At 37.3% G+C, this 14,994-nt stretch overlaps 1 protein-coding gene across 6 annotated transcripts; it reads right to left on the bottom strand.

Moving 5' to 3' along the window:
• Nucleotides 1-286: 286 nt before the first annotated feature.
• LOC106053175 (uncharacterized) lies at nt 287-13,584 on the bottom strand. Of its 6 annotated transcripts, XR_008777673.1 has the most exons (6): nt 13,444-13,584; nt 11,704-11,868; nt 9,525-9,696; nt 8,249-8,619; nt 4,935-5,062; nt 287-3,967 (listed from the first exon to the last, which is right to left on the bottom strand). XR_008777673.1 is itself a non-coding variant. In XM_056027386.1 (5 exons), exons 2-5 carry the CDS (start codon nt 11,765-11,767, stop codon nt 3,597-3,599), a joined length of 735 nt encoding a protein of 244 aa, XP_055883361.1. In that variant the 5' UTR covers nt 11,768-11,865; nt 13,430-13,584; the 3' UTR covers nt 287-3,596. The 6 variants fall into 6 exon arrangements, 5 of the variants coding, with proteins under 5 accessions (XP_055883361.1, XP_055883358.1, XP_055883359.1 ...); XM_056027386.1 differs by lacking the exon at nt 8,249-8,619 and having other exon boundaries at nt 11,704-11,865; nt 13,430-13,584; XM_056027383.1 differs by lacking the exon at nt 8,249-8,619.
• Nucleotides 13,585-14,994: the final 1,410 nt, after the last annotated feature.

Here is a 14,994-nt window from a genome sequence, read left to right as displayed (position 1 = left end):
TTCATCTCGTTGTGGAGCATTTCCTAGCCAGGTTATAAAACCGTATCTGGACTTTTTATTCTCTTATAAGTGACAGACTTAAAACGATCAACTACCGTGTATGTTCATGTGTGTTTTATATAGGTAGCACCACTCGGTGTTTGGGAGTAACATCCCTTGTAACTGTTGTTGTCAACCAAGATGGCGTTAGATTAAACAGCTGATTTCATGTCTTATAAGTTATATCCAGAGTCTTCATGATAATTAACAGTATATAAATAACTACATCAGAAACACAAGCAAAATATTTGTAAACATGAAACAATTTATTTTGAGTGAAGGGAGAGCATCGTCCAATACTCGAATCGATAAATTAGTTGCTTTTTTTTTTAAAAATCAATTCCTGATTAATTATGCCAAGTTTCAACTTCATCCGAAAATGGCAAGTGTAAAATAATTCACCAATACAGACAGGGTTAGTTGATATAAGCTTTGTAAGAACGAGATCTAGTCACATACACCTAAAGCACAACACACGAGAGAATTACGTCCCTTTAAGTTTGTTTTCTTGCATAATTCTTATTGTGGTCAAAGAAAGCGCTTCAGTGACACCCTCAAAGCTTCTCTGAAGGCGTTCAGCATAGACCCAGGCACCTGGGAGACAGAGACACATGACAGAGCATGATGGCGTCGCGCTGTGAAAACTGGCGCACAGGTTGCTGAGGAAAAGAGAACAACGCTGGCAGAAGAAAAACGCCAGAGAAGAAAAGCAAGGCCCACGACACTAGCTCCAGCCGGAATAACCTGCCCAGTGTGCAGCTGAACATTCCGGGCTCACATAGGTCTCACCAGCCATATGAGCAGGCATAAAGCCCCAGTGCAAAGCCCTCAGCCCCCTGGATGACAAAGTGGTCATCATCGAACCACGATGGACGAACTATATATATATATATATATATATATACATATAATCATTATTTAAACCAGTAGTTCTCACACTTTTAACATAGGCACTATTCCACACACACACACACCTTCCGCTGAAACCCAAAAATTAAACACAACGTTACTTTTTATGACAATATACACAGATTCAACTTGAGACGAGATCTAAATAGTGATGAAATGAAATTATATTTAAGCGAAATCTAATTCACAACTTATGCATGACTGTACTGTCTCACTTCTCGTCTTAGACTTCAGCTCACACCCACGTGACTTATTAACAATAAAATTATGATTGACCAGCTCATGTATTCATCATTCTCCTAAGCAAGAAAAAAAAACAACCAAAGAACACTCTTTTCTCTTCGTTATCTTATTAACATATAATACATTCCCTAACTGTTACCGTCATGGTGTTAGCAACGAACTTTGTCTCAAAGTATGAATAGTTCATATAAAAAAAATACTGAAAAAAAACAACAACAAAGCTTTTACGAAGTATTATTGTATCAATTAATTTAGATCAGCGATGTAATTAAATTTGTCATAGATTGAGACCAACAACAACATCTGTGCGATTAAAAATAGTTTTACCAATTCTTTTTGTTTAGCGCAATATATCACTTGTCTGGACCAGTTTGGGAAATTACTGTCTGGGTCATCGCATTTTAAATGTTTAAAAAAAAAAGATATTTTTAAAAAGGGGGAACGACTTGAATTTCCAACTCAGTGTTAAAGCCTCCCGACCTGACCCTCTACCGCTGAACTAGCGAAGTAATTATGAAAGCAGTCGCATTTATAAGTTGGCTTCCAACTTTAAGGCGGGGGCAGGGGATTAATTCAGCTTATATAGTCAGTCAAGTACAATTTCTTTCCCTAGTTGAAAATACCCCCCCCCCCCAAAAAAAAAAAATTAATTACCAATAGTTAATTAACTTATGTGTTAATTTTAATTTTCTTTATTAATTATTGTGTCGTCAGGTATAAGAAATTATTTTGCAAAATTTCAGCTTGATCCGAAATTGGGTGTGGGAGAAATCCCATGTAGGTCTAAAAACGTTTTATTAGACAGACAGACAGACAGATAGGGTGAGTTGATATAAGCATTGTTAAAAGTATACTGACCCGCCTCGTCCCCCTCCCCCCCCCCCCTCCCCTTTTCGGCTTTCAGGTCTTCCACTCTTCCTTTTCATTTCATTCCCCCCTAGTTTGACCAAAAGCGTGTTTCAACAACTTAAAGCATCGCTTCCACTTAGAATCAACACTTTTTCTGACCGATACATTTTTGACTTACAACTGATAGTACAGCATACCGAGCGGTCATAGGTCATGCCTGAGATAGTAGTCACTATTCATTATCGCTGTTAACGATACCCTTTACTCTTTAAGGTTTATACATAATACAAAGCACCAAAGCATGTCTTGATCCAAACCAATATTTTATGTAGCCAGAGTATAATTAATGCAATGTAAAAGTGTCTGCACAACTTGAGTCAGCGGTTCTCAACCTTTTGTAATGTAATTCAGCGACCTCTTTTCGCCATTTCTTCCATGAGGCGACCCCAGTTATATTCTATCATAAGCCTAGGTCAGGGGTCGGCAACCTGCGGCTCGCGAGCCACATGCGGCTCTTTGGATGTTAAGCTGCGGCTCTTTATTTCCTCACGCAAATATGATTTATTTTTAACTTTAAATAATTAAATCGTTCTGAATCGATTAACGAGGATTAGGCACCGATTCTATCTCTCAGCCAATCGTACTCACTTTTCAGCTCAGCCCTCCCCCATGTCTTGAAATGTAACATATTTGCAGCTGAAAGATATTCAGTTTTTTTCTGTCTTATCACTTGCTATAAATGAGTCACAAGTTGCCCTTTTTTTGTCAAATATATGTCTTGCCAAGGTCTAAAATAAGAACTTCTAGGATTGCTACCGCTTTCGTGACAAACTAGAGGGGAAAATAGAGCGTTTGCGTTTGGAATGCTGTCAATCATCAGATTGACATATTCGTGCGAGCAAGCGTTCTCTTGCATGAATATAATTAAAAGTAAAGTAAGAAGCCAACTAACAAATGAAAATTTAAAGTCGTGTTTGAAACTAAAAACAAGTTATGAGCCAAATGTATCCAAGCTTTCTACATCTACGCAAAGCCATCGAGTACTATTTATTGTTTTGAAGAAAAAAATTGTGCCTCTTTAAAAACTTTGTAAATTGTAAATTTTGGCTCTTCCGACTCAAAAGGTTGCCGACCCCTGGCCTAGGTAAATGTTCTTTTGATAATGATATAAAATCGTATTCATAATTTAAGCACCCGTTATTCTTTGCCAAAGCTTTATGTTTAGAATTCCGTCCGGTAGCCGTGGCACTGTTTGTGCATAGTCTGGCACGCTCTCCACAGAGATCGGTATAGGTGACTTTCAAAGCCTCTTCCCAACTGGTGCCCACGGACTTGAGGGCTTCTAAAAGGATGAGACGTCATGTGATTCGTGGATGGTCTAGACTCTAGTTTTTTTTCTTTTCGGCTCCATGTTGTGTGTGACTTGGGTCAGTGTTTCGTCTTGAGTTTAAGCCCCCAGCCCATTAGAATGTAGACGTATTGTCGTGTTCAATCTTAATATGTGTTGCGTACAGCTTGTGAAGGCTTCAATAGTGTGAAGTCTCCGCGAACTTCTTTTAGCTTGGGTACGGCGGTGGAGGATATTGCTTAGGTGCTGGATACGGAGGTTGATCTGGATATTGAGCTGAAGCTGGATATTGAGTTGGAACTGGATATTGAGTTGAAACTGGATATTGAGTTGGAACTGGATATTGAGTTGAAACTGGATATTGAGACTGATCTGGATATTGAGATGAAACTGGGTATTGAGGTGGAACTTGATATTGAGGTTGAACTGGATATTGGGGTTGAACTGGATATTGGGGTTGATCTGGATATTGTGTTGGAACTGGGTACTGTTGTTGAGCTGGTTGTTGAGGCGGACATGGTTCTTGAGGCTGGAGCGGATATCCTGTGCTGCCATATTGATTAATAATAGTTGTGTGACCTATACAAAGAAAAGGCATCAAAATATAGACAATTTATATATAAGGAAGGAATAGTATGCAATGGAAAAATAAGATTAACTAGACTACAGAAGGCTAAGATAAGGTAAACTACAGCAAGCTAAGATAAGATGAATTACAACCAGGTGATTTGATTTGTTGTTGATTTGAGGCACATCGGTACAATTTAGGCCATGTCGTGCCTGCAGTCCCTTAAGGACTACTCTCTCTCTAAACAACAAGGGCCAGATTCTATACAGTCATATAATTAAAATCAAGGTCTATTCACAGTTAAAATAGTAAAGGTAGTAAAAATTTAAATATTTGGTAAAAATCTAATGTAAATAGTGCATGTTCACAAATTCAGAAATCAGATCTTCGTAGATAGCCCCACTTCCCGAATAAAGCCCAGTACCTTCCCAGGGTCGACATTATTAAATAGTGTTTTTAGATTAGTGGCTCTAAAATATTTCGCCCTGACATCCTGGTATCTGGGGCAATCAACGAGGATATGTTCCACGGTGAGGCGAGAGTCACAGTACTCGCAAAGTGGGGGCTCCTCTCTCTTCAGTAAATTACAACCAGGTAAGGTACGGTAAACTACAGCGAGATAAGATAATGTAGATAAAGTCAATTTTAATTAAGGAATCTATGCCCAAGTTTGTATAGGTTCTTGAATTCTGATGTAATCCCATGCAAGATTTTGGCAGATTATTAATAGGGTTGAACGGTTTATGATGGTCCTTTGAAATTGAAGACTGAGGACAAAAAGACTTGGGTTTTTGTTGTGAGATGTGTTTATATTTTGTTTCTTTTTCACATTATTGAACATATTATTGCACTTGAGTTTCTCTATACATGTAGCTTCGTTGGAATAAAATTGAAATATGTACCTATTTTTCAATTTTTAAAAAAGTTGGCTTATGCCTAAGGCCCTGGTACATTAGTGCAACACGAGTGTCTACCTACCACCTCCGAAGTGACGTCTTCCAGACCACATCAAGTTATGACTTTGTATTCTTTTCCAATTGCAGCAAATTGTAATTATTACCACGATCACCAAGAAAGCTATGATACTACTAGCAATAATAAAGACTCTGGGGATTAGAATAAAGTTGGATCATAATCAATATCATGACTTCTACAAAATAAGATAAGTTTGTTATGGAAAAAAAAGGCACCCCTTTAAGACATTGAGATCTAAAAGGTTGATGATGTCAAGGTCGTCAGTTTCTAAAATCAAGGTTAACGAGGCTCAGAAGATAGAAACAAGACACTGACCAACCGTCTTTACGTCACCAAGGTATATTACAGGTAGTCTTTACCTCACCAAGGTATATGACAGGTAGTCTTTACCTGACCAAGGTATATAACAAGTAGTCTTTACCTCACCAAGGTATATAACATGTAGTCTTTACCTCACCAAGGTATATAACAAGTAGTCTTTACCTCACCAAGGTATATAACATGTAGTCTTTACCTCACCAAGGTATATAACAGGTAGTCTTTACCTCACCAAGGTATATAACAAGTAGTCTTTACCTCACCAAGGTATATAACAGGTAGTCTTTACCTCACCAAGGTATATAACAAGTAGTCTTTACCTCACCAAGGTATATAACAAGTAGTCTTTACCTCACCAAGGTATATTACAAGTAGTCCTTACCTCACCAAGGTATATAACATGTAGTCTTTACCTCAACAAGGTATATAACATGTAGTCTTTACCTCAACAAGGTATATAACATGTAGTCTTTACCTCACCAAGGTATATAACATGTAGTCTTTACCTCACCAAGGTATATGACATGTAGTCTTTACCTCACCAAGGTATATTACAAGTAGTCCTTACCTCACCAAGGTATATAACATGTAGTCTTTACCTCAACAAGGTATATAACATGTAGTCTTTACCTCAACAAGGTATATAACATGTAGTCTTTACCTCAACAAGGTATATAACATGTAGTCTTTACCTCACCAAGGTATATAACATGTAGTCTTTACCTCAACAAGGTATATAACATGTAGTCTTTACCTCACCAAGGTATTTGACAGGTACTCATTACAGCCGACTGTTTTTACTTCCTTCTAGAATCAGAGTCTTATTGTTTGGTCCCATGATTACGATTTGCCTAAATGAAGCCTATGGCTTGAAATATGCATACAGCAACATAAATAGTTGGCATGTTTTGTTTAGTCAATGATTTGCAGTGATGATTGGAAAGCATTTTTTTGTTAAACCTGGAAACCTCTATGCTATCTAGAAACACGATTGTTTTGTATTTAACAAGATTAGAAAGAGAGTTTGTGAGTTTGTGTTATCACACAAACTCTGAGGAGGCACCCTGTCGGATCCGCCTATACGCAAGGAATATTTAAGATGGGATCTTGTTTTGGTTGTCAAAAGTAATAATGTGTCAAAGATTCATTTGTTTTTGCAACGTATAAGCACGGAAAATAAATGTAAGTTGGAAGAGCAAACAAATATTTGTTAGCATTGATTTGTTTTTCCACAGAAACATGAACAAACTATTATATATACTTAAAACTATTTCGGAAGGAACATTAAAGGTTAACTTAGATTTTCAATAGTGTTTTTCTTTTTTTTATCTAAACGTGACGGACAGAACGACCAACAGACAAAACGCAGAAAAGAAACGGCTTTTATCCTGATGGGGGCACTAAACAAAAAATAAATAAAATCTTATTATTTAAAACTTCTGAGGGAACTAGTTTAGGGACACCCTTCGCCTCGGACGTCACGCTACTGCGCGAAACTCGCTGCATCTCCCTTAGATTTATGTATTGTTTTAGAATTGGTGCATTTTTCATGAAATAATCGCTAGCATAATTAATTTTATAAACTAAACGGTTTGCTTTAAAAAAAAAAAAAAAAGTAGCCTTTGCATCGAATGGTAAATAATGTTTTTTTTTCATTTCTCTTCTAGATTTTGAGATTTTTTGATATCTGAGTGTGACAGACGGACATATTGCACAAACCTAATAGCGGCTTTTCCCTTTACTGGGGCCGCAAAAAAAAAAGTAGATTACAGACAGGTAAGCTACATTCACTCGGTAATGTCTCTAATTACTCGCATTTGGCTTACGTTAAAAAAAGTGCATTATGTAGTCATCTTTTGCCTCTCTCCCTCTCTCTCTCCTTCTCTTACATTCTCCTTCTTTTCCTTTATTTCTTTTTCTCTCTCTCTTGCTCTCTCACTATTTCTCTATTTCTTTTTCTCTTTCTCTCTCTCTCCATTATGTAGTAATGTTTCTCTCTCTCTCTCTCTTCACTCTGTCTCCCCTTATTTCCTTCTCTTTCATTCTCCTTCTTCGTTTCTTTATCACTCTTTCTCTCTCAATCTCTCTCTCTATTTCTCTCTTTTTTTCTCTTTCTCTCTCTCTCTTTCCCTCTCTCTCTTTCTCTCTCCTTTTTTTTGTCATCTTGTCCACTTCCTTTTTATCTCTTTTTCTATTTTTGTCTTTTTCTCTCTCTTTCTCTTTCTCTTTCTTTCTCCATACCTCTTTGTCTCTTTCTCTCTCTCCCTATATCTCTCTTTTTGTCTCTCTTTTTATTGTTCACTTTCTCTCTCTCTCTCTCTCTTTCTCCATACCTCTTTGTCTCTCTTTTTATTGTTCACTCTCTCTCTCTCTCTCTGGTCAAGTTTCTTGCGTCCATCTCACGGCCTTTCCGATGCACGCTACCCATACCTCCCGATAAGCTAACAAACACATTGGCTGGGAACCAATGCGGTAGACGCGCACCGAAATTCGACAGACGTGTACACTGTAGGTCACCCTGACCCCCACCCCCCATGAGCTATTTATAGAGATTCGTACTCAATCGATGCCAATGACTACAAAGATATGCCGGAGCCTGACATGGGTAAATTTACCATTTCTATGAAGTAGTTAGGCCTACGTCTATATTCGGCAGAACATTTAAACGCGTTATGTTCATTCTGGCCAATATTCCGTCCATCTCACAGTTAGTCATCTAATGTCTTCCCAATCTGTGTGTGTGCGTGCGTGTGTGCGTGCGTGCGCGTGTGTGTTTGTGTGTGTGTATGTGCGTGTGTGTGTGTGCGTGCGTGTGTGCGTGCGTGCGCGTGTGTGTTTGTGTGTGTGTATGTGCGTGTGTGTATGTGTTTCCATGATTTTAATGTGGTTCCCACTTTTTTTCGTCTTTCTTAGAGTGTTGCATGTTCTACGAGTGACTTAGTAAATCCTAGATTCGAACTGTATGTCTTTCACTAACGTAGCGTCTTTCTCCTCCTTACCACCATATTCCTTCGCCTTCATCCCTTGGTCTGTCTGACAGTTGGGGCACCACTCAAGATCTGTTGACCGTTTTTCTCCATCCCTTTATATTGTCTTCACATTGCTTTCTCTGCCAGTTCTTCTTTTTTCTTGGTTCTGTTCCCTGAAGGAAGGTCTTTGTGAGCCTTGGGGACCATGTGACATTGCAATAAAGTTTTAGTTAGCTCTTTTTTTTTTTGACAATAGTTAGAAGGTCATTGTGAGGTCCAATCGCTGTGCTAATCATTCATCACGTTTCTAATCTCTTCATTTGTGATGCGGTCTTTAAATGTGATACCTAGGATCCTTCTGTAGCATCTCAATTCCATGGCTTGGAACTTTCTCTCTGAATCTGCAATTAGCGTTCAAGACTCAGAAGCGTACAAGAAAGTGGAAATACAAGAAAGTGGACTTACAAGATGGACATACAAGAATGTGGACATTCAAGAAAGTGGACATACAAGAAAGTGGACATACAAGAAAGTGGACGTACAAGAAAGTGGACATACAAGAAAGTGGACATACAAGAAAGTGGACATACATGAAAGTGGACATACAAGAAAGTGGACATACAAGAAAGTGGACGTACAAGAAAGTGGACATACAAGAAAGTGGACATACAAGAAAGTGGACATACAAGAAAGTGGAAATACAAGAAAGTGGACATACAAGATGGACATACAAGAATGTGGACATTCAAGAAAGTGGACATACAAGAAAGTGGACATACAAGAAAGTGGACATACATGAAAGTGGACATACAAGAAAGTGGACATACATGAAAGTGGACATACAAGAAAGTGGACATACATGAAAGTGGACATACAAGAAAGTGGACATACATGAAAGTGGACATACAAAAAAGTGGACATACAAGAAAGTGGACAAGTAGATTTCATATCTGATTAATACGAAAAAGATGACCACAATATAGAGAACTAAACGTATTTTATGCCCATTAGAAATACTCATGGTGGTGGTGCAGTGATCAAGCGCTAGGCTTCAGAACTAGCTTTGTCGGGTTTAAATCTCGATGAGTACTAGGATTTAGAATTTCTGGATTTCTAGCACACCCCTGAGTCAACTCAACTCTGATATGTACCTGACATTTGTCACTTAATTCGTTGGTCGTTGTGCTGGCAACATTACATCCTCGTTTACCTTGGGTCAAAGACACAGATAAATTTAACATCATTATCCCCATTGATCGCAAGGTCTATAAGGGTCAATCTATATTTTTACATTTGAAATACTCACTTTAGTGGGCCTTCTAAAACAGAGTCGTCATGCTTGTTGAGGGAAGAAGAATCGTCTTTGTCATTGGTAAATGGGTCAGAAAAATCGTTACTTTTAAAATGGTCTGATTTAGGGTATTCGACTCCACAACACGAACCATCACAGTCTTTATCACCACAGTTCTTAGCACCAGCTGTAAACAAATAAACAACATGTGAGAGCCAACCACAAAAACATATCAAAGCTTTTCAAATCTCTAAAATATCTGATATTTCAATCTCTAACACTAAAACCTCTAATAGACACATCTCTAACACTCAAGCCTCACATATATTAGTCTCTGATATTAAAAATCTGGTAACAAAATCGCGGGTAATTGTTTTCTATTTCTGAATGTTTAAAACTTTAATATTTAATTAATAAATACTTAATGTTCAATTATTTTGATTATTAAAATCGACAAAATTTTAAATCTCTAATATTCAAATCTTAAATGTTGAAATCTCCAGAGACATATTAGACGGAGGGAAGGCTCTGTTGAAACCACAAGAGATGACACCATAAATGTCACTGGGGTTGTTTTTCAATACTTCTGACACCGTAAAATGTCACCTGTGTGTCTTAATGCTTCTGACACCGTAAATGTCACCTGTGTGTTTTAATATTTCTGACACCATAAATGTCACCTGTGTGTCTTAATACTTCTGACACCGTAAATGTCACCTGTGTGTTTTGTGATGTTGCCTGTTCAGGCTGTCTTGAAGTCAACTATGGATGACTGTTGGATTTCAACCAAATTACTCTGCAAGCGTTTGAGTATAGATGTTCGGGTGTATTCCGTGTAGTTCAACAACAATACATACAAAAACAGGTACATCAGTTTTTAACTAGTGAAGAGATGTAGTCAACTCTGATGAACTATTCAACATGTATTTATTCTGATAAAAAGGCCACAGTAGAAGTCTCTGTCACTAAACACGTCGTTACCCTGGAGTATTCTATTGATAACTGATTTTCCGGTCTCTAACCCAACATATCCCAAACGTCACTAGTCCCGTTCAATATGCGTCTTCTATGGTGCGTCGCTAAATAACTAACCTATATAAATAAGGTGTCTAACAGTTTTAATACTTCTGACACCGTAAATGTCACCTGTGTGTTTTAATATTTCTGACACCATAAATGTCACCTGTGTGTTTTAATACTTCTGACACCATAAATGTCACCTGTGTGTTTTAATACTTCTGACACCATAAATGTCACCTGTGTGTCTTAATACTTCTGACACCATAAATGTCACCTGTGTGTTTTAATACTTCTGACACCGTAAATGTCACCTGTGTGTTTTAATATTTCTGACACCGTAAATGTCACCCGTGTGTCTTAATACTTCTGACACCATAAATGTCACATGTGTGTTTTAATACTTCTGACACCATAAATGTCACTGCATTGGGTTTAGATGTAAGACTTGTAGATATTGGGTTCATATTCTAAACTTATAGTGTAGGCGTTGTCAGGATGAATACGTTCATAAGTTCATACATCTCTCATGAATGAGGGAATAAATCTTTACGTAGCAGACACAAATACTATGTTTAATACATATAATAATGATAATAACAACACATTTGATGTATGATAAAATCCACGAATATTCACTAATAATCCTTTATAGAAATACTTCATGATAACTTCTTGACTCCTAATAGAAATACTGGTACACATCTCAATTTACTTTGAACTTTTTAACTTTTCCATCCAAGAATAAAAGAAAAATCAAATGTAGACTAAATAATAGTTTGAACCGTTTCCTCCTCCATTCTCCGTTAGCATACGTGAGGTTTTGGGCTAAGTTTTAATTATCTTCAATTATCATGATATAAATCTGAGGTGTTTAAATATCAGAGATTGAATTCAGTGGCTTATCTAGGGTGAGGCTGGGGAGGGTCCACATTTGAAAATCCGACCGGGCCCCTACTTGAATGTGTCCCCAAAATGAGTTTTTACATTAAATAGTACGCCATTATCTCATGCCATGATGTCGAATGTCAAAATGCAGGGGGCCCTAAAGAGGTCGAGCCCCCACCCCCGGGCCCTCAAATTCCTATCTACGCCACTGATTGAATTGTTAAAGATTGTTGGAAACATAAAACAAGCTCCAAATAAAACGTAACCATTTCGGACTAAATCTACTTACTTGACTTGATGAGAGTTTCTAGCAGTAATATTCCAAAGAGATAACAGAGGCTGTTTGAAGACATTCTGTTTCTTTTATTATCCAGAATTCGGTCCTTTTAAAAGGATTTGATCAGCGAGTGTTGCATAATATTTGCTTCAAGTGATAAAGGAAATTGAAGATCTACTTTTGATGAATAAATAATACGTAAGCTACACAGTACAATCACATCATAAAGATCACCACATATAAAACACTACATATAGAACACCATAAAAGGTAGCCACATTTAGAACACTACATAAAAGTAGCCACATATAGAGCACCACATAACAGTAATCACATTTAGAGTACCACATTAAGATAACTACATATAGAACATCACATAAATATAAACACATATAGAACACCTCATAAAGATAACTACATATAGAACACCTCATAAAGATAACTACATATAGAACACTACATAAAGATAATCACATATAGAACACTACATAAAGATAACTACATATTGAACACTACATAAAGATAAATACATATAGAATACCTCATAAAGATAACTACATATAGAACACCTCATAAAGATAACTACATATAGAACACTACATAAAGATAACTACATATAAAACACTACATAAAGATAACTACATATAGAACACCTCATAAAGATAACTACATATAGAACACCTCATAAAGATAACTACATATAGAACACCTCATAAAGATAATCACATATACAACACTACATAAAGATAATCACATATAGAACACTACATAAAGATAACTACATATTGAACACTACATAAAGATAACTACATATAGAACACCTCATAAAGATAACTACATATAGAACACCTCATAAAGATAACTACATATAGAACACTACATAAAGATAACTACATATAGAACACCTCATAAAGATAACTACATATAGAACACTACATAAAGATAATCACATATAGAACACCACATAAAGATAACTACATATAGAACACTACATAAAGATAACTAAATCTAGAACACTACATAAAGATAATCACATATAGAACACTACATAAAGATAACTACATATAGAACACTACATAAAGATAATCACATATAGAACACTACATAAAGATAATCACATATAGAACACCTCATAAAGATAACTACATATATAACACCACATAAAGATAACTACATATAGAACACTACATAAAGATAACTACAAATTGAACACTACATAAAGATAACTACATATTGAACACTACATAAGGATAACTACATATAGAACACTACATAAAGATAACTACATATAGAACACCTCATAAAGATAACTAAATATAGAACACTACAAAAAGATAATAGCCTTAAAAAAAAAGCAAAATGTTCTCTTTTCAGACTTTACGATCTATGGGGGTAGATGATGTTAAAGTCATTAGTTTTGGGGGATTTTTTTTTGGCCAACGGTTAACGAGCAGGGTGTCATGTGGCTAGCACAACGACCAATCGCTTTTACTTTCCCCAACTAAGGCCAGGTACCTATTGAGTTGGGTGGACTCAAGGCCACCCTAAAAAAATCATGAAATTCAAAATCCCAATCTTCACCGAGATTCAGACCCAGGACTCAAGGTTTAGAAGCCATGCGCTTAACCACTCAGCCACCGCGTTCCCATAACTACATATAGAACACTAGATTAAGATAACCACATATAGACCACTAAATATACAGATCATCACATCAAGATATCCACATATAAATCACCACATCAAGCTAACCACTTGTAAGTCACTAGCAGCTCGTATCAAGTCTCCTTGAAAATCTGCCACATTATTTACAGTAACACAAAAAATCTGCAACAACGAAATTCTTGCTCCGAAATCCTGCCTGCCTCTCCGTTCTTCCTCCAGGCCTTTACCCTCCCCCCCCCCCCCCGCCATACACACTATCACGCTGACCTATTTAACAAAGTAATAAGCAAGTAAGGGTGAGCTCACAGCACATGGCCGTGACAAAATCTCATTCACTTGATTGTTTATGAAATGATGTTCGGGATATTCAACTAGATATAAACAAAAAACTTAAAAAAAACACACTCGCTTATATTAACTGAAATGGCATCAATTATTTTGATGATCATGTAAATATTTAGTAAATCTAGACCAGTGATTCCCAACCTTTGACGTGTGTGTACCCCTTCTAGAATTTTTGTAACGATTGAGTACCACCAGCTCCACACACAAAAAAAATGGATTATTTTAATAACAATCAGTGGTTGCAGAACGAAAAGGACTTAGACTTTCTTCCACTGACGGCTATTAAAGACTTACTTCCACTGAAGGCAGTCAAAGACTTTCTTCCACTGACGGCAGTCAAAGACTTTCTTCCACTGAAGGCTATTAAAGACTTACTTCCACTGACGGCAGTCAAAGACTTTCTTCCACTGACGGCTATTAAAGACTTACTTCCACTAACGGCAGTCAAAGACTTTCTTCCACTGACGGCTATTAAAGACTTACTTCCACTGACGGCAGTCAAAGACTTTCTTCCACTGACGGCTATTAAAGACTTACTTCCACTGAAGGCAGTCAAAGACTTACTTCCACTGAAGGCTATTAAAGACTTACTTCCACTGAAGGCTATTAAAGACTTACTTCCACTGAAGGCTATAAAAGACTTACTTCCACTGACGGCAGTCAAAGACTTTCTTCCACTGACGGCTATTAAAGACTTACTTCCACTGACGGCAGTCAAAGACTTTCTTCCACTGACGGCTATTAAAGACTTACTTCGACTGAAGGCAGTCAAAGACTTACTTCCACTGAAGGTTATTAAAGACTTACTTCCACTGAAGGCTATTTAAGACTTACTTCCACTGACGGCAGTCAAAGACTTTCTTCCACTGACGGCTATTAAAGACTTACTTCCACTGACGGCAGTCAAAGACTTACTTCCACTGACGGCAGTCAAAGACTTACTTCCACTGACGGCAGTCAAAGACTTACTTCCACTGACGGCAGTCAAAGACTTTCTTCCACTGACGGCAGTCAAAGACTTTCTTCCACTTACGGCAGTCAAAGACTTTCTTCCACTGACGGCAGTCAAAGACTTTCTTCCACTGACGGCAGTCATAGACTTTCTTCCACTGAAGGCTATTAAAGACTTTCTTCCACTGACGGCAGTCAAAGACTTTCTTCCACTGAAGGCTATTAAAGACTTTCTTCCACTGAAGGCAGTCAAAGACTTTCTTCCACTGACGGCTATTAAAGACTTTCTTCCACTGACGGCAGTCAAAGACTTTCTTCCACTGAAGGCAGTCAAAGACTTTC

The sequence above is a fragment of the Biomphalaria glabrata genome, chromosome 4, assembly GCF_947242115.1.
Source record: "Biomphalaria glabrata chromosome 4, xgBioGlab47.1, whole genome shotgun sequence".
Lineage (NCBI taxonomy): Eukaryota > Metazoa > Mollusca > Gastropoda > Planorbidae > Biomphalaria > Biomphalaria glabrata.
The sequence above is the reverse complement of the archived record's forward strand: the minus strand, read 5'-3'. Positions and strand labels throughout refer to the sequence as shown.